The 27608-nt window shown below is 30.6% G+C and overlaps 1 protein-coding gene across 14 annotated transcripts; it reads right to left on the bottom strand.

Moving 5' to 3' along the window:
- Positions 1–1261: 1261 nt before the first annotated feature.
- Positions 1262–27408, bottom strand: LOC143068447 (malignant fibrous histiocytoma-amplified sequence 1 homolog). Of its 14 annotated transcripts, none has more exons than XM_076242526.1 (5): positions 27133–27404; positions 8198–11041; positions 7764–7943; positions 5944–5961; positions 1262–3280 (listed from the first exon to the last, which is right to left on the bottom strand). In XM_076242526.1, exons 2-5 carry the CDS (start codon positions 10977–10979, stop codon positions 2832–2834), a joined length of 3429 nt encoding a protein of 1142 aa, XP_076098641.1. In that variant the 5' UTR covers positions 10980–11041; positions 27133–27404; the 3' UTR covers positions 1262–2831. The 14 variants fall into 14 exon arrangements, with proteins under 14 accessions (XP_076098641.1, XP_076098649.1, XP_076098648.1 ...); XM_076242534.1 differs by having other exon boundaries at positions 5953–5961; positions 27133–27403; XM_076242533.1 differs by having other exon boundaries at positions 8201–11041; positions 27133–27403.
- Between the last annotated feature and the right edge of the window lie 200 nt (positions 27409–27608).

Genomic DNA, 27608 nt, shown 5'->3' with positions numbered 1-27608 from the left:
TGTTTGCTGAACTTTTCATTTGTATTTATTACTTTTGTGATTTGTATTTATACTACTTTTTTTTGTTTTTTCTGAGAAATGTGCATAACATAGTTGCATTTGCATAGTTCGGAAATTCACTGTGTTTGTTTTTAATATCCCGTAACAACTTTAAACTAGGTCAATGCCACTGCTGGAAGAAGTTTCGTAATGCCAGCCCAGTAATCAGCACTTCTGTGTTGACATGAAATATCAATGATGCGTCATTTTCTGTAAATTGTCTCTCCAAATCGACCTTTTTCTAGTTTTTATTTGTCAAACATTTTAACAAACAAACAAAAAATTCTATAGGAACATGCAATGTTCTCCACCCAAAGCAAAGATGGTCGTAGTCGTATTTGTCATAATTTCGCAATTTTTCTGTGTTTTTTCATGCGAGATCCAATGATTGGTTATATGTAGCTCGAAGAAATGCGCCTTTGGCGTATCAACTTGTAAGCCTGGTATCTTGGATGAGATGCCACCATTGGTTAACGTTTTGTGTCCAAGTGGATGTACCAAGACCCCAGCAGTCAGCACAGCTGTATTGACATGAAATATCAATGTGATTAAATAATCAACCTGATGAAGCTGGTCAGTACGTGGTAAAATTTGAAGTAGAAGTTGAAATGCTGCGGTTATTTTCTGTTTACGAACTTTTCCATTGTTTCCAACACTCTTGTTTTTCTTGTACACTATTTTGGTATTTTTATGGTTTTCATTGCTATTTAACTTCCTGATACATTTGACTTCTAACTGATTTAACATGATTGCCACTGATGAGTTTAATGATGTCGAAACAAGCGTCTGGCGTAACACATTTTAAGCCTGTTATCTTTGTTGAGTTTTTATATGAAACTTTCAGGGTACATATAACCACAATCGTATGCCATTACTTTGGTATGGTTTTAAAAGTTAAGTCTGAATAGTTTGATAGTATGTTTATGTAGTTTGATTCATTTCTGGATATAGAATTCTTCGATTTAGCAGTTCGTTTTTTCAAGGAAGTATTATACTGTTGGTATCCATTCGTTTGATGTGTTTGAGCTTTTGATTTTGCCATTTGATTAGGGACTTTCCGTTTTGAATTTTCCTCGGAGTTCAGTATGTTTGTGATTTTACTTTTTTCCATGGTTATTCTTAGTTTTATATACTATATATCTCATGGTTGAAGTTTTAATGTTTTTTTTTCTTTTGTCAGTTCCCCCTCTCCAAACCAGAAAAAAGACAAGCAACAAGTGAATAAAACAATGTAACAGATTATTTTAATACTTCCACTAGACTGTAACAATAGTTTTGTAACGAATCACCATAATTTATAAACATGAAAATAGACAAAACATTAAAATATCAGCACAAACTTTACACATAAAATGAAAGACGAAATGACGCGTTATACACCTAGACTTAACGTATTTCATATGTATCGTTTCTAACTCAAATATGTGCAGTACATTTTCCTTGATATGTGTGTACTAAAATTATATGTGCCCCATTTTTTTTTAACTTGAACTCAAAAGTGAGTCAAAAGTCAATTGTCAATGACAAATGTGATAAAACGATTGATTATATATTTTCATGTTATGCAAATTTTTTACATCTATTAAATCTATTCCTTTTTCTAAATTCTTATAAATATCCTACGTTTTTGGCAATAGGCAAGCAATTTTGTCTTGATACCATTCAGTCGATTCTGACATTTTCTCATACATACAATTAATGATTTCTTTTATGATATAGGGTGATCAAGTTTCATGATCAAATGCTATATGCATACATTCATAAATGCATCATACTTTGTTTCATCCAATCATTGAAAATCTAAATAATAGAGCAAAAATTAACATCTGTAATAGTTTGCTCGTAATATTTAAACTACAATTAATATGTATTTTTGTTTGTTAACATACAGCAATTTAATTGCATCAAATTACATTCTATTATTCAATAAATAACATAGATAACAACTAATAACCAGTGCAAACATAACAATGTGCTACAGTTTTGCTATACCTATACCTTGAATGTACAGCTTCCTTATATTAATCAGCATAAAAAGAAAGTACAACCTCCCTTTATGAATCAGAATATAAAAATCCTCTGGTCACGAAGACAAAACCAATTATTTTTAGATTGTTTAAATTTTAAAACCAACAACTATGGAGATCTACAAAATTTACAGAAAGTTCATTGCTATTGATCTTGGTTACTTGGCGTTAAAACCATTCGAGTAATAAAACAGCACGTTCTTTCAAAAGATAATAATACGACGAAGTGGTATAAATTGAGTATCATAATAAAAAAGTGAGTGAAGTTGGTCATTTGATTAAAGGCTCCAGTAAATTATCTTTATATTTGGATCACTATTAATTTGCTCTTTATTCGCTACTACTAAAATAAATGAAACATATATAAAATCTATGTGATTTCACAAAAAAGCACAAGAGTGGCCAAGAGAAGACATAACTACATGTATCATGACAAGTAATGACAATCCAGTGTAAGTAGTCCTTTCAAACGGGTGATTATTTTAATCAGTCTTATGATTATTTTTTAGCAAAATATTCATAAAAATTGATCAAAGCAGAATCGGATTTCAAATTTATGATAGACAATCTTAGAATGCTTTAAACTCACATTTTACTGTTATGACAAAGCTTATGTTCACATATAACTAAAAAAATATGTAATAGTTTACAGATTAGAGTTTATGAAATTTCATATTCAACTAAAATCAGATAAAAAATAGATTTTTCTTTTGTCCCGATTTAATCATAAGAATTTGTTCAAATCTACAGCTATATATTTTAAATCTAACGTGATACATTAGTTTGTGGGCTTGTCTGTGTATATTCGTCGTATCCATATGCACCAGGCGAGATGTCGTCATCATTGTCACATGCGTCATTATTTACTTCTGGTTCAATGTCTACCTCGTCCAAGTCAGACAGATCTTGATAAGCAGAATTCGATGGAGTATCTATATTGTTATGCATTGTTTCTATAGGAAAGCCATTTTGTCTTGGTTCCTCTGTGTTTTCTTCATCATCATCTGCTTCCGGTGAAGCGAATTTTGATTGAAGAAGTTGAAGTTGTGACAAATCTGGTGTAGGAAGCATTGCACCGCGGCTGCGCCGTCCAGAGGGTGATGGTGTTGTGTATTGTCTGTTTTCTTGGTCAATGAGATCAGCTAGAGACTTCTGGTCTGCAACAGCAGCTCTCCTTTTCTGTCTTTGTTTGATTATTTCTTTCAAGACATCATCTGTAAATAAGGTACTCACTTTTGATTTTTAAAAACAGATTTATAGTTTTAAGTCAGCCTTGTGAAAACAGTTACCACTGTTGTCAATGTAAAAGTACAATGCAAAGCAATAATATACTGTAACATTTGATAAACAGACATATAAAATAATGGTTGCAATAGGGGTGATTATTTTTATGATTATCATAAAAAAAACAATTGCATTTAATATTTTTAAATTGTTTTATTTTTTTGTGTTTTTTAAATAAAACATTAGTTTCAGGACAGTATTTATTGATTTCAAACGAAAGTTGTTTACTGAAAATCTAAAATTATGCTATAAAATTCTGAAATTACATTTCCTTCTTCTGATTTCACAAACGTTTTCAATCATAAAACGAAATATGTAAATAGTAATTCACGGTTAAAATTAATTTGTATACATTAGTTTTTTTTAAGTTATTGGAAGACCGGAAATATACTTTTAAGATATTATATCTTTTTTGTAATAAGAATGATCGTTCTTATTTCTGTTGGTTTTTTCATGTTACTCTATTGCATTTTGCAGTAATTTACCAACAAAAACATCACTATTAAAACGTTTCTTCGTATTTATATATCACTGCCACTGGTAACAAATGAAGAGACACGATCGTTCCCGATGAGTCAGTAAATCTATAAAAAGATTTTCGGACGCATGAAATTTATAAAGTGTTATTTTCATCATAAATTGTTGAATTAATCATAAACATCTTCAAAACAATATGATTTCTTTGGAAAGTATAATGTTTACGACAATTACATAACACTATACAATAACATAACAAAAGTAGTTATTATTGAAACATTTTTTCAGTTAGTGATTGATTCAAGTAAACACATTAAAATGCATTAGTTCTACTGTCTAAAACCATGTTTGTAAGTTGATATTTAAAAGAATGACAGAGACGTTTGCAAATTAAAAATAACATTTTGTTATTGAAAGGAAATGATATTCACAATTCAACTTTCTTAATTAAATATTACTCTTAGCATAACACACTTTAATTAATTTCACAAAACCAAACTTCGTAAAAAAGGTTCTCATATAACATTAAAACACGTTTATCAAAAGTTAATCAGTGAAATCCTGACAATACTTTATTTTAAAAGCAAAAAAATATATGCCATATTTTTAACCATTGCCAAGATTTTCTGAAACATTGACTTAAACTGTTGGGCTAATACAGTTTAATGTGTTACGTCATTCAAACTTTAAACATGCTGTAAATAAATATATAGAATATCAATAAATTAGGCATGCAATGTCACGTGTTACTGTGTTAGTATGGCATAAATAAAAGTGAAACAGGCAATGGAGAGGAAAACATTCACATGGAAAAAAAATATTGAAATATAAAATGACAATACGATTTTAAATCGTTGTTAAAAACACAAAATTAAGCAAGAATAAAACAAAAACCACTGCAACCGTTTTATACCACAAACCTCAAGTTACATTCCCAATATTATATTTTAAACTTTTCAAAGCCTCTAGTTCTTTCAATTTTGCCTTTATATATTTGATGTCCACTGAAAACATTATATATATAAACTATGTGTTACTACATTTTGTCCGTTTATACCATCCCTGAGCCGTATATAAGTTTTACCTGTTCGAGCTGCATCAAAACTCTTTCAACTAAAATATCAGTTATCAAATCAAACAATAATTACCAAGTGACTTATATATACAGACTGTCTGTTGCCGACTTGCAATTATAAGCAAACACGAACTCAACGAAAGATGGAATGCAAACTAAGTGTTAGATGGGTCATCATTCTCAAATGATGAAAATCACGTGTTACGAAGACTCATGTGGAAATTTAAGAAACGTGAACATGCATGAGTGTGTGTGTGTGTCTTTGTGAGTTATTTTTGTTGTTTACCTCTTTTTCAACATTGACATCATCTCAAAAACTGGAATGTCATACAACATAAAGCATTTAAAAAAAGCAAAGCTGTAAGCTATTTTGGAGCAAAAAATACAAACAAGGTGTATTTCGTCCAGTATCGTTTAACATGTATAATGGACCAACTATATTTTTTTTAAAGTTGATCAATTGCTTTCATGTGTATAGGTCTGTTTACATGTGAAGAGTCACATAAGCTCTGGTTATATTAGTAAGCATATAAAACTAAACGATAGACAGTTCTATGTATAATGAAAATCAAAATTAGAATAATAGAGAAGTTACAAACTATAATATATTTCAGAGAATGAATTAAAAAGGTCATTTTAGAAAAAAAGAAACGGATAGATACTTATTTACACATATATATGTATATATGTAAAGACACTGAATCCACATGGTCATCAATTTCTAAAAACTTCTATACATGCAAATAAAATTCACAGTAAATTTTATAAAATAAGACACTTTCAAAATCCTGAAATTTTTGGCTTAAAAACGTTCTATAGATTTATAAAATAAACCGAATTCCATTTTTTTTTTTTTTTTTTTTTGCTTCAGTTTTGATTCTTTTCGCAATTACAAATATTAAATGGAATCAAAGGTGGCAGAGCACCTTTAACAATCCTTCTATTAGAATATATAAAGTACGTGTGTATTCTAACAACAATATAGATTCAGTGTCTTTGAATGTATAACATCTAAAAGAAAGTACAACGTGAAGAGAATACCAAGCTTACTGATGTCATCTGCAAAATTAAAATAATCAGTTGAAATTAGTATTCATTCTACTGAAATTGAAAAAAGTCTATTTACCACATGCTGGATCGATAAAATAAACAATATGAATTATTTCCCTTACATCTGTTTATTTAAGTTTAACTTCTTTAAGGTAAAATATTCTTCCTTCCATAATTATACTAAACAGGTATTGTACCGGCAAAGTGCCATCCTCGACTCTGGAGTTCACAACTTTATGTTTTACTAACAACTTTTCGAATGTACCTTATTAGTTAATTTGTTAACAAATGAAAAAGAGTAAAATGCATCTAGATACCAAAGAAGAACCCAACACCATCACAAATTACAACATTCCACGAAACACTAAACAAAACGATAGCATCGAGCAATGCGAACTCGCAAAAATGAAGTTGATTTGATGTGCATCTAAAGGGTAAGCAGTTTCTGTTCCACCTATGCCCCCCGTTGTGTTCATGACAATCATACATACTATGACATGATGCATTGTATGATATCATGAACGAGGAAATAAGAATTGATTGTGGTTTTGACGGAGCATGTATGATAGTATATATCTGCAACAAAGACATTCCATACCGGTAAACCAAATCATTATGGCGTCCTTAACATTTTGGCAAATAAAGTAATATTTATACTATAATCAGTTTTGGGTATTGACTGTAAAAAAACTAATTTTCATGTATGGGTATGAGTTTGGCTTACTGTTGAATGTGACACATGATAGTTAACTTCCATGTCATTGGTTCTCAGGCTCTGGAAGAGAGTTGTCTCATTGACAATCATATCCAAACTTCATATTTTTATTTTTTCAGTTGTACAAAAATAAATTAAGACACAAGTAGAGGTGTGGTCCATGCTTACAAGGAATATCATGGAAAAGACACCTTTATGCGTTCAAATTTCGAAGGAAGACATTTCATTCGGTTTTCATCTTGGTCGTTTTTATTATGCAATAACAACTTCATAGAATTTTTTTTTATCCCTTAACCAAAATAGAAAAAAGGGAAATATCACATAGCCACAAAGTAAAGATAAAAACAAGTAACAAAATAAAATAAGATTTACACTAAGACGATTACATCAGGCAAAACTTTGAGGGTAAAATAAGAAAAGAAACATCTACTATTTTAAATATATTCTTAAATTGAATATACACTTGGCAATGCATGATATTGTTGAGAGGACATAGGTAGTTACAATTAAATTTTAAAAATATTCAAAATTTGGAATATCAATAATCAAGTCACTAAGACTAAGGAAGATTACATTTAGTGTGAGGGTGTATAAAGAAATTTTAATTTGCATGTGATGTGTAAAAATTAACTAGTCTATTCGTACCATTTACCATATAGATATTAAAAATCTACATATTTTTGAAATTGACATACATATCTGATAACCTGTCAATAATTTCATCGCATGCCAAATATTGCTCTGCTCTCCATGACTTATTACTGTATAAATCTAAATCGCCAAATGCTATCAAGAAAATACCAATATAACCATATTACAACGTTGACATTTATTGACATCTCATATTCTACATATGTTTTCGTTGGGAAAAGATTTCATATAGGATTTGGACTTTTTTTAAGAACAAAAAACTGAATACAAACAATGAATCAGACATACTAAACATGCTTCGACTAAAATGATAGACGGAAATAGTGGTTTCATTTTTTGGTAAAGATAAGGCTATGGAAACTTGCAATCAATTTAAATGATTTATGAAATATTGCACTAATCACCATGCCAAAAACAAATAAACAAATAAAAAGATGATAAATACCTGTTTTTTGTCCACGTGGTTGTATAAGATAATCTGTTTCAACCATTTCTTTACATGCTTCACATTTCCTTTGTAGATTGTCTTGTAGTTCTGTTTGTAACTGTTTAGGTTGCTGCCACTCACCAACAAAGGATGGGCTATTACAAAGAGGGCAACAAACTCTCCTTTCTACCAAAATACCTAAAAGTAGACACAATATATATATATATTAATTTATTGTTGTTTTTTTTTTAATACTAAAGGTGTTACACAGCTCACACAGCATTCCGTATCTTAACAAACTTCATCTTTTTCGAGTACAAAGATTGACTCATTTCTAATTACACTGAGTTGCCCAATTTAAGCTTACTTATGGTAAACAAAAAATACGTCTGTAGTTGTTAGTTTATACCTGAACAAATTAACCATTATAAATAGAATAGAAGCTTTACGACTACCTTCATAACTCTTTATAGTTTCTTCAAACTCAAACAATAAAGGATAAACAAGGTTCCACATTGTACCAGGTGCCGCTTCATCCTCCTTATCAATGTCAATGATGTCTGCTCGTAATTCAAACAATAAATCAGTACCAACATTATCTCCACCAGGTACGTAATGAATCTTTATATGAACTTTATGTTCATCATTCCTTGCATGTATCCCTCCTCCCCAATGCGCCATGAAATTCATCTTAACTTTTTCCTGAGAATCCATTTTCTTAATTTTGTCCGGATAGTCTGTTCTTGTTTTCTTTTGGTGAATTCGAATGCATAATGTTTCGAAAAAACCTGGAGGAAAGTAAATTGGAAATTTGCATAAAATACGAATATTCTTTCTTTCTGACAATCTTTGCCATTTCTCTTTCATATCTTCTGGTTCACCAATTTTGCGTAGCCATGGAATGAGAATTTTCTGTATTTTCATTTTCCCTTTGTCATCTTGCTTAACATGATGATTATATTTTGCTGTGCCCTGAGAACTTTCTTTAAGCTTGGCAACTGGGTATCCGATACAAAATCCTTCAAGAAGAATTTTGATAACGTCATCAAATATATCATTCATATCTGTTGGAACTAAATCGCCAATCATTCCTTGGAGTAACTCACGATCTATTACTCCTTCAGAGAGCAACTCACTTTTTGTTCTTTCAAACCTGTTAGTGCTCATTCCAACAGCTTTGAAAGAGTTTGTCTTCTCGTATGATAACACATTTGATATATCGTGATGATATATTTGTCTAAGTAATTCGAATAACCACAACGGTCTCACAAATACATATTCTTTCAAGGAAGGTGTTTGAGAGAAATTTAGAACCTTTCCCTTTTCGTGCAGATATTCTGTCATAGCATTTATCATTCTTCGCATTCCGAATTTTTCATCAACTTCATTTCGGAACTCTTCAAAAGTCATCACTGGTTGTACCATAGTAACACCTTTTTCTTCGATGTAATCCTCGGCATCTACCCAGAACGTTTTTATCTCTTGCATGACGTTTGGAAAGTTGTCAGATCTTGCTAGCTTTTCTATTTCTTGTCGCAATAAATCAAATCCGACAAATTGCTTCGAACTCGTCATTATGATGGTGTTTGGGACTCTTAAATGATCAAATGAATATTGCAATTTTGAAAGAACGACTAAATGTTCAGAAAGAGCTTTTGAGAGTTTCATTCCTGGTTTTCTGAAAGCTTGTATCCTTTCATTTATCGATCTAGCTCTCGTGTCCTTGTACTCTGCCAATTGTTTTTTTACATCTTCAATGACGTCGTTTTGCTGTGCTTTAGTCAACAAATCTCCATGTGTACCAACCAAAATTGTTACTATTTTGTTTGTTTTTGCCATCATCCAGTCAAACCAAGAAGCAATTAAATCGTCGAATTCCTCCGAAGAATACGCCTTCATATCAAACGTTAAAATTGCAATGGATGGTTGTTCAAAAAAGAGGTAGTGTGGATATCTGTAAAAGGCATGACCACAGAAGTCCCATATACATAAATTTAGCGATTTTCCTTGTTCTTCGTCTCCTTCCGGTTCGTAGTCGATACTCATATCATACGATTCTATTCCTGCACCTGCTTCGTGTACATCTTCTGACAAAACGCCTTGCTGGTCTATCAAAGACTGAATTAGGCTTGTCTTGCCGCTTTGGTGTGAACCCAAAACAACTACTTTTACACCCCGATACACTTTCATTTTCAATCTCTCTTCGTGCATATAAATCATCATTGAGCGTAGATCTTGCATATCTGCTGGCGGGAAAACAAGAGGATTGTCATCAATAATGAGATCTTTATCCGGGTCCCGTTCTAAATTTTTAAGTGAGTTGATATTTAGATTTTTTATTTTATTGCTACTAAGATCTGTCCTTTTGCATATTCGTAAAAGATGACCTGGAAATTTTGTGATTTTGTTACCAGACAAATCAATGTCAGAGATCTCATGTTTGTTATTCACTTTGATATTGAACACAGGCACTTTGGAAATTTTATTTTGACTAGCACTTAAATATTCTAGTTTGGGTAGAAAAAACACATCAGACGGAAGCACTACTATACTATTCCCTGAAAGGTCCAGGTCTCGCAACGACCTGAGGTTCCGAACATCACACTCAATCTCTTTGACCACATTGTCTTTACATTTTAGAACCTCTAACCTTTGCATATGACTGATATCTGGAAAGACATTGGATACTTTGTTATTGTCTAATACTAGTATTTGCATTCGTCTATTCTTTTCAAGACCTTTTAGACTGTCTAACCCATTTGTACTTAAATCCAATCTGGCTAGGTATTTGAGTCGTTTAATTGCAGGTGGAACCTTTGTCAACTTATTATTGTTTAAGGCTAGATCAGACAGTTTTTCAAGTTTTTTCATATCATCTGGAATAGCACCATCTCCTAATTGGTTATTGCTTAAATCTAACTTCTCTAAATGAGTAAGACGATCTATCAAACTCTCCGGTACTGTTTTCAGATGAATTCCTGATACGAGTAATCTTTTAAGAGAGTCTGAATATTTTTGAACATTTTCTATCGTTTCTTCTTTCGTATCAAATATGCGAAGTGATACAGTTGCGTCATGTTGTTTTGTAGGAAGTCGATCAGGGTGTAAATGGCGTCCTCCTTGGAAACCGACGTGTGACATTAAAGGTGACAATTCCCTAACGATTGTAACCTTCCGCGACTTTTTTTGTGGGATGGGCTTGTCCACTTGTACAGAAGGCTTTCGCCTATTCATTTTATAATCTTGTTTGGATTTCAGCTTGTTATCTGTTCACTCCATGCCTCCTTCCACTAATTCTGGAATAAAAAAAAACAACTTATGTTTAATATACAACCATATATTCTTGTTATAAAGATGTTCTTTTTTACGAAAAGAACTGCGGTCTCCTGGATATTCAATTTAAATTAAAACCTTTGTAAAGGAACGTACACTCAAAGCAACTTCACTTTGACTGAATAACAGATTGTCAGATCTAATGAAAATATTAGTTTGAGATGATGGAAGGTTTAAATAAGAGTGAAGATGTAAACAAACACCTAGAATTTCGAAAGGGAAACTAGAAAGGAAATCATTTTGAAAATAGACAACATAATGAAGGATAGCAATTTAAGATCACACGTACAATCAACGGAAGTGGAGAAGCGCATGTATTTAAAACACTTTAAATAACCCCAAAACGCGAATTCAAACACATACTGTAAACTAGAAATGTGATCAGCTGCTTCTGAACGATATTACTATCCTTCTTTGCATGTCATATTTGTACAATTCGCCATAAAAGACGCAAAGAACTTATAAAATGTATTCATTATATTCTGTGACACATTCTCTTGATAACAAACAACCATTTTGAGATGACAATTAAACAATACTAGTTGTAGTGTCACTTTTGGCTTAATATAAGTTTTAAAATTTTGTGTAACTGAAGGAAACAATATTTGGGGGTTGTCACGTATAGCTATATATCAATTGCAAAATAGGACTGCTGAATAAAATCTATAAACACAATGGTTATAATCTTAAAAGGGCCCTTTAATTGGATTTAATAATGTATTCATATTCAATGTGTGTATGTTACTTAAAGCCATTTGAACCCAAAATGCATACAAGAATCCTTTCAAAATATAGGATAAAAGGTTCGTTAATGGTTTATCAGTTTCACCCAACAGGTGTTGTAAAGTATTTTTCATAAAATACTGTTTACACATTAAAATAGAAACTTATGTCTTATATGCATAACAAACAACGAATCAAAATATCCCTCAAAAACCCTGTAAAAATTCCCTCGGTGGAACAGATCTGTCTGATCCAACTTCCAAGCTCATAAACTCAGGGCTTCGGGAATGTCAGGAGAGCCGTCAACATTGCTTGGAAGTTGCTCTCTGATCATCGCATATTTAAGGTATGTTCAAACTGAGACTACTTTAACTCAGTAGTGATGGTAGTCTCAGGTTCAAAATGTCATTCCAATGAACAATATTATCCAATTGTAATTAATAGGTTTTACAGGAAGAAACCAATAACATTTATTGTCCAGGTCTTATATTTGTCTGTGTTCCATGGTAACGACCATAATTGGTTTTGAAATTGACGTAAAATTGAAGATTTTAATCAACCCATTATTATATTATCATTAGTTATGCATCCAAAGGCAACAGAGTATAGACAAGCATGACATTAACGTGAACTGCAAACACATTGCTAGGTTTCAAGTTAGCTAGGTTTCAATGGAGAAACTGCATATGGTCCGTTCTGTATATCAATTGATTCTAGAGTAACTAAAATATGATGTGAATCAGATAGATTTTGTTTCATTTATAATTTCGTTAAAAAAAAAATTTAATTAAAGCAACTTCCAATTTTAATTCAATTTTTAACTTACAGACCTAGCAAGAATCTATTCCGATAATTTTATCCTAATGTCGAAGTGTATTGTACATATCATATTCGAAATAAAGGGAACACAAATATCGTTATATAACATCTTGGGGACGACATCAAAAGTTCAATGTAGGATAAAAAAAAACTTAATTCACATAGTTTTTTCGCTGACCCCCTACCCCCTTCTTAACCTTATTTGGGAAAAATTGATTTAACTATATGGATATATGTAAAATCGATTTTAGATTAACAAAACTTGCAGCAATGTTGACCCCCCACCCCCAAACTATTCGATTTAAGTTTTTTTTATCCTACATCGATCTTTTGATGTCGTCCCTTATTCTGTTATAAACAAGACATGAAAAAACGTATCTCTTGTATGTCTTACCGTCTTTAATGAAATGTTTCCCGTGGTTATATATCTCTATGTTTGGTTTAGACATATAAACTATCGTTACGTTTTAGGTATACACAACGATAGGTTTAAATGAGATAAACATTTTTATAATTACTTAGCATGTTAAATAGGTAAAAATGTAATTTGTTTTCGTTTGCTTGATCGGTTACGTATTGAAGTAGTCTCAACTTGAATATTTTAATTTCTTACGTGGTTTAAACATTTGTTTCATGACAAAGAAATAGATGCATTACGACAAAACACATATATTGAATATCTTTTTATAAAATATTTATATCTTAAATTCCCGACTTAAAAAAAATGAATTAAAAAAAGGTCAACATATCTACGAAGCTTACCTATATATTTGTCATTTCATTATCATAATAGAAGCAGGAAAACAAAACAAAAGATAAAAGCATACCTTACCTATATGTGGAGAGAGGGAATAACAATCAAAATTCATATATTACAATAGAATTCAACTTTTTTTTACTCCGACATACATACAATCATGTGACACCTTTTAAGAAAAGTGTATTTTAATGACGTTTATTTTGTGTCAATATAACTACAATGGAAATACATATCTTCCGTTATAAGTATTTAAATTTAAAAACTTCTTAAACTAACAACTCCTCCACTAATAGCATGAATTAATGCACGATGTCTCAAATACCATTAAAACAGTAGTGTGTGAGAGAACACAAACAGTAGTTCCATGGGAGTTTAAATATACATGAAAATGTCTAATGGACAGTGTCTATTATAATCTTGACTTTAAATCAAAATTGTGTAAATATTGAACTTTATAGAAAGTACGGTAGTAAATATGTACTGGACACTTTGGGCATCTTTTTACACCTTGAGGTGTTTATAGCAGAACACTGTCAACACTGAGTATATTTAATAAAATGATAATGTTGTCAAATGTATAAATTAATAAAAATAAAGCAAATGCACTTAAAAAAGAAGATTTGGTATGATTGCCAATGAGACAACTCTCCACAAGAGACCAAATGACATAGAAATTAACAACTATAGGTCACCGTACGGCCTTCAACAATGAGCAAAGTCCATATCGCATAGTCAGCTATATATATTCAATGCAGGACGATTATTGACTAAACAACCCAATTATAGTTTACTATGGTTATTTGCATGATTACGACAGCATATTAGTTCTCAAATGTTAAAATATCACAGCTTTTGACCATTTACATAACATGTTCCTGACTTAGATCAGTATAGCTATAACATAGTATTAAAAGTCTCATCTAAAAGACACGTTTTCGCAAAAAAAAAACAAATATTAAATAACTTAAAATCGACAATAACCAAGACTCAATTCAAATATTACATAAATATATTAGTTATTTGACAATAAATGTTCATCATTACGAATAATCCTATTGAAAGTAACATACTGAGATAAGATCTAGACCATGATGCAACATTGGAATTTAATATAATACTTACTTGCTTAGGGAAAACATTCTTAATATGTATTTTCAAACAATATCCTTTTTATCACTTTAATACTTTATTATAACCATAAACTGGTAATAGAGTAGCAGTAACTAGACAATTTATTGCCAAGTTATATACGATCATGTGAAACTTAAATATTTACAAGAATGATTTATCACGTCTGTCAATATATATGATATATATTTGGGGAATCGAACCTTTTGGAGAAGTACGAACAACCCAATAAGTAAATTATTTAACCACGTTTAAAGAATTGATTATCTCATGTAATTGGTATATGATACAATTGCTGTTTCGTTTCCATTACACACGTATTCGCTATAAAACACAGAGTAGGTAGTGGTATACCAATAACATTAACTGTACCAATTTTACTCTATCATATGCGGATTTCTCAATCAATGTCTCTACGTGATTGTTCGGGGCCAAAAAAGTTGAAAATCTAAAAATAATTCAATAAATGAAGAGATAAATGTTACAATTTTAAAAAGATTTGTTTTCAAATTGCTTTCATTGCCAACAATGTATAATGTTTGAGAATATAGAAAACATACCATTTGTGAGTTAAAACCATTAAAAGGGAGAACCGGTTCTAAATCAGTCATGGGTTATCTTGGTGATGCACTGCAGCTAAGTGTTCCAAAATGTTTCTTAGTTTAACACTACAAACAAGTGTTCCGAATAGCTTCGTTGGCTATACTCTGCACACAAGTATTCTATAAATCTTGGCGATAAACATCATGCAAGTGTTCTATAATTTAAGCTAAACCTCCACGTGTTCAAAATAGCATCGTGGCAGTTTACAGCAGAAACGAACACGAAAGACTTAATTTCAAAATTTAGCTTTGGCACAAATTCACTAGCTGGAAATTACCAGTTAATAGTATAAACTTAAAAGTTCAACACCTCTTCAGCAATGCACCATACAATCTCATAAAAATGTGACTTAACAAGGTGATATCGTGGGTATAGATTATAAAATTAATTCTTATTGTATTACATTTGCTTCATGCCAAAAAGGCTCGGAAAAGTGAATTGGATTTAATTGTTATTTTAAAGTCCAATAACGGATTATTTTAATACCAATGAGTTATATGAGAATTTACTTTGCTAATCTTTATAATTTATATTTCGTGTGAATTTTCTTGCTGGTTTTTATATTATGCTGTGTTGTATAGTTCAATTATACATGTAACATATTTCAAATAATTGGCAGTTGGAAGATGTCCATTTAAGCGAATGAGGTAGTCATGAAATGAAAACAAAATGTTTAAATCATAAAACCATGTATTCTTATAATAAAATATAGTTTTAAAGTACATCGGAAATGCATAATGCATTTACCTATTTAAAATGTAAATGTAATTTTGAATACTTGGTTGATCATATCTGATAACAAAAATTATATATTAAACTAGACTGAGCGTTTTAAATGAACATGACTTACCCGAAGAGTTGATGACGTCTCCTTTGACACTACGATCGGAATCAACAATACACAAATTGGCAAGGTATACTTTTCCTACTTTTCAATTATTAGAAATCTTTCCAATATTAAATATGATATTATTAAATACAACTCCTTTATGTTTTTCTTTTGATACGAAACAATAGCCTTCAAAGTATCTCCTCAACGATAAAAGCATACAAGACAGAAAAAGTTAACGAATTTATAACAACGGTACGTATCGGGTATCCCGACCTTGATACTGTATGCCTGATATGGACATATGATTAAATTGGAGATTAGTAGAGGGTTTAAAAGATTTACAATAGCTTATTCAAATGATTTAATTTTCTAAATGGATTGTAAAATGACAAATGTCTTAATGATATTAGCCAGATCATGCATCATTTGATTAATAGAATTAAGTGCATTTTAATTAACCGCACTTACTTTAATTTAGAACGATATTACATGTATGTGAATATGGTACCATTGCACGTCTGTGTTGTGAAATTAGAAATGATAAATTAACGTCTATTTCTATAGAAATCGAATTAACAAAATCATGTTTTGACATGGAAATATCTGTTATTAAAATAGAGATTATAAACTGAATGCAACCATTTTCGCCCAAAATTGAAAACTAAATGAACACTGCCATGCAGTCAAAGATTTATTGACTTTCTTTCCGTCTATAATTGGTATATTTAATGGCATTTCCTATTTGTATTTAAAGACTTTCAAAAGCTGAACTTAAAAATAAAACATGTCAATTTTTTTTATATGTTTATGTAGGAATTACCGTCAATTTCTTAAATATCAAGAAGTAATGTATGTCAATATAAAAAGAAACACGTGTTTTATTGGCTAAATCTCAAATGTCTTCCGTCTGACTGCTTATTTGATTCACAGGCTATTCAAGTCCTTTTGGCTAATAGCATTATAATATAAGTGTCCTAGTATACATTTGGTAAATTGTCTACATTTGTTTTTATAAAAGGTTACGGAAAATCAAATCGAGTAACAATAGTCGGAATTATTCGCGAAATTCATTTTTAAATTTTGGGAACTGCATAACCGAGTACTACTGCTATTTTTGTGATTTTCCTTTGTCTTAGATCCATATTAATTGTTTATTGTTACATGACAAGATTGGACGGGTGGATTTCTAAGTACATTAGACACCGTTTTCAAGATAAGCTTGGAATAGGCCTTTCATCGAAAGTATAAGGGCGCTCCTATTGCTATTCTGAATCTTCAACCTTAATATAAGCTATCTGTCATATAAGGGCGCTTCTATTGCTATTCTGAATCTTCATCCTTAATATAAGCTATCTGTCTAAGTATTGATAATCTTATCATTGCCTCTTTAGTTGCTTTTCATAAGTGCTGTTTTGCAAGAATTGTGTTTTGGAATAGGTACTCAATTCTGCAAGTAAGACTTCTCATGTATAGGAAATCAGTTACCTTTCTTTTAAAAACTAGTTTTACCCAGATAAGGTAAAGCACCGGGAGACTATCATTTATAAAAATCGTGTATATTGTACAGGCTATATCAAAAAGCAAATTTGATTTCATGATCTTTCTTAAATTTCCACGTCAGATTAACGATTAATCTTTTGAAGTTTTCAATTTACGTCATTTTAAAGCTCCAATCTGATTGACCTTTTTTTCATGTTACAAAGTTGTGTGGCAATCAATTTCATATTGTATGGGTAGCACCAAAACCCGAAGAACTTTTTTGAATGAAATTTAAATCTCAGAGATACTACATCAAGAATATTACACAATTGTTGGAAATATGATTTTTATAGTCATACAGCAAGACCAGTTATACTCAATGTTGACCTGCAATTATTTATACTTTATGCTGACGCGCCTATTCGTGATTCAATTCCAACCGTTTCCACGCATTTTTTTTTTGGTACCAAGATATTTCATCTGAAATTGATCGGCTTTTTTAACAAAAATGTTTTTTTTTTAACAAAAATACCGAACTACAAGGCTAATTCAAAAAGGAAAAAAGAAGGACGAAAGATACAAAAGGAGCATTCAAACTAATAACTACATGGCAAGGGTTTAATGCTGACGATCGATGGAGAGACGATCTACTGCAGTTATCTTACTTTGCCTTTAGTGCATGACGCTCTCGCATCTGAATTATGTACTCAGTTTGATCATGACATATTAAAAATATAGAAAAGAAGTTGTGGTATGATTGCCCCTGAAAGAAATTCCTCAAAAGATCACATGTTCGTCAACGGCGAGGAAGTAAAAGGAACATCAGTCATTTAAGTACAATTTTAACAATGAGCAGCAATTTAACGAACAATTTGAATATCAGGATTCTTTTGTTCCACCATGAAAATAAAATGTTATAATACTTCCATGGTTCCACTTAGAGATAACTTAATCAATGCATTCATAGAAATACACTATTCTGATGGATGTTTTGTACACTATTCTGGTGGATGTTTTGTATAAAAGTCGAGAACAACAAAGGTTACAAATTATAGAATCAAGATAAAACTTCTAATATGGACTATCACTTATAATCACTTTTGACAAACTGTCGATAACATCAATTTATTTTCATTCCACTAAGCTGGTGATATTAAGTTAATCGGCAAACATCAATATTAATCATTGATTTTTCAATTTTACCACTTGTGTTTAACTGACACAGTGAGGTCAGTATATACTGCTTATTAGTATGTATGGTCACTTCTTATCGTTAAATATTAAATGTTGACCTCTTGGAGTATTTACGTTTGCTTTTTGTTTATTGTTAGGTTGATGTCTAGTTTACGATTGCCAGACTATTATGAGTCGTGCAGTAAACATTCAGGGATCAGTTGGTAGATATATAGGTGTCAATGTCACCGATATCAACTGTATCGGGCAAGTCGGATCGGTGATATTTACTCATAATACTTCCCGTATAACGATTGTTTACAAACTTTTGACTGTTCTAGACATATTGCAAAATTTTCCAAAAATGTAAATTGTCAACACTGACAAAATTCAGATTTTATTTTCAGTTTAGAGTATTTTACAGAAATCTTGTTTATTGAAAATAATACCAATGTTGTTCATTTTCAGTCAGTACACGCATTCGAATTCGCTTCTAGGCGTACATATATCTGTATCATCACTGCAACATTAGATATGTAACTAGCAGTTATAAATGTACAACAATTTGGAGTTAAGTAATGACGTTGCTAACGTAAAATGTTATTTTCGCGACGTCAAACGGTGACTAATCGGGAAAAGATGCAGTTTTCGACTGATTTTTATCATTCATACTGATTTTACTTGAAAACGATTTCATGGACCCCTCTTTTTTTAAAAGACATTTTGTTTCATTTTGCAGGGAGATTATGTGGACCAAATTTTATAAAACTGTAAATAGTGCAATTTTTTTTAATTTTGATAAATATACGGCAAAAAATTACGTTTTTTTTCTCAATTCATGACAATTTGATAAATATGACTTATTTTTGAGTAAAAAAGACATAAATTTTTAGGATACTTATAAAATACAGAAATTACAAATTATTTAACAAAAAACAATTTGTGTTTATCTTTTAAAACAAAAAGTTATGGATTTCTTTCGAAAGGGAAAATGCGGCCAGAAATCCGAATTTTTAGCAAATATACAAAATTTCGACCTCATTTAACTCAAAAAGTAGCACATGAAGGTATATTTTTTATTACATGTTTGATTTAATCAGGCAAAAATTAGCCTATATAGAAATTTTCATTAAACTGTAAATACGGGATCAAAACTGTATCGTATGCCCTTAAGTATGGCGTTCATTTTCACTGAACTAGTATATAAATTTGTTTAGGGGCCAGCTGAAGGACGCCTCCGGGTGCGGGAATTTCTCGCTGCATTGAAGACCTGTTGGTGACCTTCTGCTGCTGTCTGTTCTGTGGTCGGGTTGTTGTCTCTTTCACACATTCCCCATTTCCATTCTCAATTTTAACAAATAGTATGTTTCCAAAATCAGTGGTATTCTTAACATGCTTTTGGTTTCCCAAAAGATTATGAAAATTATGAGTTATACTGCTTTAATTATTACCTAACAACAGTTTACAAAAAATGAAGATTGAAAAACACAAACAGGCCATCAAAACAGGGGTTCAGGTGCTATGGAATGGTTAGCGGTTCTTGATTCTTACAAAGCACCTGTCGTTTTGCTCACAACTGGTAAAACAAAAATTCGTTGATCAGTGTTGTTAGAACAGAAATTGATAAAATATAAATGAACCGTTTTCGGTGCGACGTAATACAACAATGCACTAATTGACTCTTTGAGCGTTCCCAATTACATCAAGAAGGCCTGCAACTGACAAGTATTAGCTCTTGTATGACAATGGTGAATGAACTTGACATCTTAAAGTGTTATCCAATATCCCTACGAAATTAAATGTCATGTAATCAAACTCGAAAATAAATAAAGATATACAAACTTTAATATCATGCGTTTCATTACAAAACCCGAAATAAAAAATCAACACTGAACCAGAAGTATTGTGTGAATTACCCCTATCCTATACATTTTACAGTAAATAAACATTACTTGGGCCAAAACTTCCATTTCACAGTAAATTTAAAACCGATTTTAACAAGTATCATTGAACAAATAGATGATAAAGTAGAATGCACAATCAAGTATTTGAATTGTAATTAAGCAACGAAAAATTCTCTTTAATATATGTTTTACAAAGACCTTTTGAAAACTGAAAAAGAGCACGGAAACCTATGTTTAATGACAAATATGTGTTTGATCAAGTTTTTGAAAGGGTACTGAAAAGTGTTTACAAACCATCGAAAAATTTATATGATACATCTAAAATTACTTGTTTTGTGACAAACTTTTGTTTACTTTGAAAGAGAAAATGTACACAGAGCGTAATGGTTTGTCAATCAAATCAAATGGTTACTGGGTAATTATGGACAACATTATATTCCTTGTAATTTATCAAATGTATGGATTTACTAAAAACGATAACTATCGAATAGATATGTGATTTATATGAAATTCTTACTTAAATGGCTTACACAAATAAACTTGTAATCTTCATATTTCAATAAGATATAAAGTAAAAAAAAAATAGCCCAAGTTTTTACAAGCTTTAAGGGTTCTTAGGTTGATGGAAAGTTAACAAAGCTTAAGATATACAATATATTACTTGAATAAATTTCACTGCAGTTTACACGCCTTAAAGGGCTTTCCCTAAACATTTGACGCTCAAAACTCCAAAATGCTCTAAACGGATATTTCTATAAACAATTCTTGAAGTATAAATCGACCGTTAGTTTTCTCTTTTGAAATTTAGACATTTTATCATCCTTAGGCCTTTAAGCTAACAATACAGTTTGTTTTTCTTCACTAATAAAGGTCTTGATTTGACCTGTAATTGTTCTCAAATTTGTCCTTTGATCTTTAATGGACAGTTGTATCATTGGAAATCATACTACGTCTCCTTTTCTTATTTAACTTACTATGGGTATATTCTTTTCCAATTTAAAAAAGAATGTATACCACAGTCTATTTTTTATTTTGATTGAGTTAGTGATTTCCGAAATTATCTGGGTAAAACTTAACTGACTTTAAATTTCATAAAATAGTCATATATCAAACGGTTTAGTATATGCATGTGCCATCAAGGCATATTCCAGAAACCCCTGATAAAATCTGTTCGCCTACTACCATTTTACAGTATAGATAATACATGATACTATCATTATAGTTCTCAAAAGGAGACGATCTAAGATAAAATTACACACCACAAAAACAGCAGTAAGATAGCAGACACATTTAGGGGGCCTATATTATGATGTGCACAGATATAAGTTAGTATCAAATAAAGAGTTCAATTGAAGATAACCTACTGTAATATTTATGACGGAATATTTTAATATTTATTGAAGTATAAATTAAAGAAAGTACTTATTCAATGTTTAATATGGCAAATTTATATCTGTGAAAACTTTGATTTATTAATATTACTTTCACTCGAAAGGAATGAATGGTTATAAAGACCGAAAATTTACTTCTCGAGTGCAGCTTGTTACATAATAAAACCCCATAAAGTTACTGGTTAAACTCAAGATTAAGAGCACTTTTCTGACATGTTTAAAAAAAAATGAGTTGAAAATATGAGAAAATTAAGTACAAGTAATAAAAACTGCATAAAAAATTATCAATTGAATAAAAATTATAAGAACAACAAGTTGTTTAAATTAGAACCTTCATGATTCAGTAATTGAATTTATGGCTTATAAGGTTTCCTGTAGTTTTTCTGTAATGCATGCAGTACAGAAATTACTATAATTCAAAATTAATATTTATTACTTGATAGCATCAGTTCTTTATATAAAAAAAAAATTGCCACGAGTCATCGCCCGGGCGAATCGGTTTCCTTTTAGGAATCTAGATTAAATTCTGTAATGAAAGAATTTAATACCAATGGAACAATATGATGAAACATAATAAATGTTTGATCAAAACACCTTTAGTAAATATATTGATCATCAAAATAGAAGTTTGTATAAAATTTAATTCTGTACTTCATTACCTTGTAGATATAACCTATCAATGTAAAGTAAAGTCTATGGCTATTTTCAAAAACAAGATAATTTTTGACTCTTTGTGTGTCCATGTTTATGCATATTAATTAAAGGTATTAAAACAAGATTTAATCTGGTGTACCAAAATTAACCTTGTGGCATTGAATATGAGTCAGCTTTTTGTTCATTCTGGGAGGTTTTGAGTTCAATGTCCCATGGTAAACCACTGTTAACAAAAGATTTATCCTTTTGTATTTTTTTCATTGACAGCAAACCAAAGATCAAATAAAGTATGAGAACTTCTTATTCGGCTGTTTTCAATTGATTTTAAAGTCATGATTATCAAAGGAACCGTAGTCCTAATTCCAATGCGATCACATCGAATAATGGTAATTGTTTAGTGTATGTCTGCCTTGTACTCATATGTAGATAGTACCTTTGAATTGTTATTACATATCTTAACGAGATTAAACTTACAATAATACAATTTTAATTAAGTTTCTTATATTTTGGTAAGATATATAGAGTGTATGTAAATACAAGAAAATCACAAAGTCACGGAGGTCATTCCAATGTCCCTTACGAATACAGCATTTTCAATTTAAATGATAATCATCTGTACCTAAAAAATACTATACTAGTAACCGAATGCATCTATACTTATTTCAAGTATAAATATTCAATTGGATTCAAACAAGTTTTTTTCCCCACAAAATTTCATAAAATTAAGTGTTGATTAATTTTCTACAAATATGCTGTTAATAGTGCCAAGTAACTCGTTTTACACTATGTAAAAAGACGTCGGGTCTTGGTCTTTCATGATATATTCCAGGAACTCAAATATTAACTGAATTCTAATTACTAAATATCAGCTTTGTGTTGGTGTTTGTTTTTATATTGTTAATTTTCTTTGTTAATTTTTTTTTACATATCAAAATCATATGTAATGTTAGAACCAAGAACTTGTTATGGTTTATATCCAGTTTTTTATTATTGATTTGCTTGATTTAGTTTTTACATATTAAATTCATTTGTTGAATAAGGACCAAATATTTTTCTTGGTTTTATCCAATTTATTTTCGATTGTTGCTTTGCTTTATTAAGTTTTTTGCATATTGAATTAATTTTGAAAAATAAGGACCAAGAACTCTTAACTTAATATTGATGCATTTTAAAGACTGATCGAGATTAAAATCAAATTAAGTTTCACAGTGACTTTTTCCTAAACTTAATATTGGTCTCATGAAAATATGAACATCATTTGGTTTTTGTTGCTTCTTCTTCTTTTGACTGTTACATGTTTGAAGACTGAAAAGTTACTCTGAATATGTAACAGCAGAAATATTCTCATCATGTATGTTCAGTGAAAGAAACAGCTCATCACATTATTACGTGCAAATATTTTAAAACAATATCAAATATTTGTATAAAATCAAAATGTAATTAAGTGCTGTATGTTGTTGTTCTACATGTTTTTCACAAATTTTTACATCGTAGCAAGTCTCTTACCAAACGTAAACAATTTGTTTCCGAAAGACAAATTGAAAACAGTTGTTGAGCTTTTGGTTAAAAAAGTTCTTCCTATTCTGATTTTATATAGGTGCTTGCAAAAATTGAGGTTTTGGACAATTTTTAGGACTGTATATTCATGTCATATGTTTGCAAGTAAGCAATACTTTGGCTAGAACGTTATAATTCACTTTAATAAATACATTGAGCTGTGTAAAAAACATAAACGTTTCGAAAATAGGCCCTAATGAATTCAAAGATAAATGGGGGTAATTTGGCCATATCGCTATAATTAAAATGCACCATCACAGTTATGTCAGTACCGAAGTACCAACTTAATTAACAATTTGTAATGAAAAAAATCACTGACTACAAAACTTTAACCGAAGACTTTCGTAACAATTCCACATTCATTTAAAGATCCGAACAATAAATCATTGAACGACATGTTTATTCCAAATTTAAGCCAATATTAGCTTGAAATGAATGGATCACAACAAACCGTTTTATCAATATACAATTCAAACATTACATCATTGTTTGAAAATATATCGATAATTGATCTGCTCTTCAAAATCCAAAAGAATTGTTATTTGTTAAAAAGCCTTGGACGGATTTTCTGGGAAGATTCGCAAATATAGGCGGTTCCGAGAAATTAAAAACTAGTTTTCAAACAAATGAGGATATGTGGTATGATTGCCATAATAATGAGGCAACTATCTAAAAGAAAGCTATCATAGGCCACCGTAGGTCTTCAACAATGACAAAACCCATACCATGTAGTCAGCTATACAAGACAACGACATGAAAAATGTGAAACAATTCAAACGAGAAAACTGACGGCTTATTTACAACAAAACAATTAAAGAAAATGGCTCTGGCGAATTCAAAGATAAATGCTGGGGAAATTGGACATATCTCTATATTCTAAGTACTAGTAACCAAAATTTGCTCATCACAATCATGCCAGTACCGTAGTACTTACAAAATAAATATAGGCTGGTATGTTAGGAAATTCATTAGCATAGAAGCAATATAGCTTGATTGTGTACAATCATAGATGTATGGTACAATACTCAAATAGCCTGCATTTTCAGTTACGGGCAACTTAGATAGAATCTACAGAAATCATAAATATATCAAAAGTTTCGAACATTTACAAAACACTTTATGGTCTTTTTATATTCTTATTTCTAGTAACGATGACATCTGATTTTGATGGCGGTTGGGCTGTCAGAGGTACTTCTTAAAGGGAAACATTAATGAGTCATTTCAGCGAATGGCATAAAATTTTAAAAAATCTTACTGTATTGCTATAGTCTGTTTTCATGATTTATGAAAATACTATTCTATCGGTGAATTTTTTTTCTTCAAAAATTGGAAATGTTTTGTAATAGCGTCTGCTAAATATCATTCCTATATATAGTAAGTACAAAACCATTAAATTTACTAATACGAATGAAAAAGAAGATTTCACATTTATATACATTACATTTAAATTCAAATAGTTTCAATCTAAAATTAACTTTATGCTCAATTAAACATAGCTGATATATTTAAATTTTGGAATTTGATTACATCGTAAAAAAGAAATTGAAAGCAATAAAAATACTGTTATAACTTTGAATGAATTAAATTTGTACATCCTGTAAAGTTTCTAACATAAATCTTAACGAAACGTCACTTCAGTTAAAAAAACTATTAGCACATATAGTCGCTTTTGTCGATATGAAAACGCATTATTTAGTTCTTCCAATGAGGTTATACTAGTATACCCTCCTTGATTATTTATGATATTTCTCTATCCAAGGGTTAAAAACAACTCTTTTTTTCTTTCTCGAGGTGTGCTATTTGAGGAAATCAAAATAAATAAGAATTAACGTTAGGCAGAATTATATCGTTACAAATATTGACACCAAATATACCATTTGTCAACGACGGCGAATTGTGATATACCAACAAAACCCTCTCGAGCCTGGACACTACAAAGATTGAAAAACGGAACTATGTTTAATGCTGGGATGCGTTCAATATCGTAGCGGCTACACAGGGCTACGTAGATTGTTGTCTATTAAACGTGTAGCTAGTCTAGCTGCTACAAAGATATTGATAGCAGCTAGGCTAGCTACTCGTTCAGTAGACAAAAATCTACGTAGCCGCTATGATATTGAACGCAACCCTGATGATATCCTGGAGTAATATCGTAACTTTTCAAGAAACAAAATTTAAGTATAGAATGCATGAACATTATCAGATGGTAAAAAAAAACCACAGCAAGTAGTGATTTGAGATGTTAGGCTCGTTTCTGATAATGATTTACATTTCATAAAAGGATTATTATCAAAGATTATTTACTAACCTGACATGCAGCGTGTTTAAATATAGATACAACTATAACGCCCAAATAATCGAATCGCTAGATGAAACATGCACATAACTTTTTAATATAGTTATAGAAAATTTTAGAACATGCTACATTTTCTTTCCTCCATGTAAGATATCTTCATTTTGGTTTAGAAACAATATTATCAAAATCGAAATAATTAAAAAACTTGAGAGAGACCGCAATCTATTTATTTTGTATTTCTAAATTGTTCATAACTGTACGATAGATACTCTGGTAAAACACAAAATTCGTGCAAACAGGGTCTTATCTACTGGGATTATCAAAATGTAAAAATCGAAGAAGAAAAATATTCTACGCTAGGACTTAATATACGTTGATATAATTAGGTACAGGTCTACGTTTTCTTGTTTAAAAAGAGATAAAATTGATTTACAGTGACACGAAAGTAACTAAACGTAAATAAGAAAAGAACCAACATTTTAGCATTTATATTTCGGACAATAAAGCATTAAATGGATTGACAAAAGTTAAAAAGTTATATAGTAGACTAGTTTAAATCAATTCTTTGGGTGACAAATTACTGTGTTGTCACAACTATATCTATACATATCATTCAATAAAGGTGTCATATCAATGATTTTACCTGAGGGTACTTCAAAAGGGGGTAAATATTAATATTTTGGCATATAATGAGATAAAATACGATTAATCTATAACAGTATATTAAAGACATACCTGTATTGTTTCAGCTTGTTAAGCCCAATTCAATATTCAATATCATATACGATCCCACATGTTGGAAAATATCAACAGTTAAAGCGCAAACGTGAATAAGATTGTCGTAACCAGGGAAGCTTTAAATGATCTATTTCACTAGGTATTGATCCACATAATTCGTTCAATGTCGCTATCATTACAACAAAATCTTCTCCTCGAACACTTCCTACGTTGTGTTGTTACAACACGCAACTATTGTTGATCACCTGTCGCATTCCTAACTATTCCAATAATTAAACAATCGAGAGAAATGTCTTGTGTGTTTCATAGGCTAATTTGTGGTATGGCTTGACATGAACTTTATCAAAATTCATGAATGTGTATTGTAATATATATCGCTAAATTTTCTTATCGTTGAAATTTTGTTATGGGGACCCTATCAAATTAACTAAGTATATGATAAATATTCTTATTCAAATTATGATAATGTTTAA

The sequence above is a fragment of the Mytilus galloprovincialis genome, chromosome 3, assembly GCF_965363235.1.
Source record: "Mytilus galloprovincialis chromosome 3, xbMytGall1.hap1.1, whole genome shotgun sequence".
Classification (NCBI taxonomy): Eukaryota; Metazoa; Mollusca; class Bivalvia; order Mytilida; family Mytilidae; genus Mytilus; species Mytilus galloprovincialis.
The sequence above is the reverse complement of the archived record's forward strand: the minus strand, read 5'-3'. Positions and strand labels throughout refer to the sequence as shown.

Coding starts and splice junctions, on each gene's coding strand:
- LOC143068447 (XM_076242526.1), bottom strand. CDS start 10,979: ATGAATAGGCGAAAGCCTTCTGTACAAGTGGACAAGCCCATCCCACAA. Junction 7,944..8,197: donor TATAAAGAGTTATGAAGGTA/GTCGTAAAGCTT, acceptor GTCTACTTTTAG/GTATTTTGGTAGAAAGGAGA.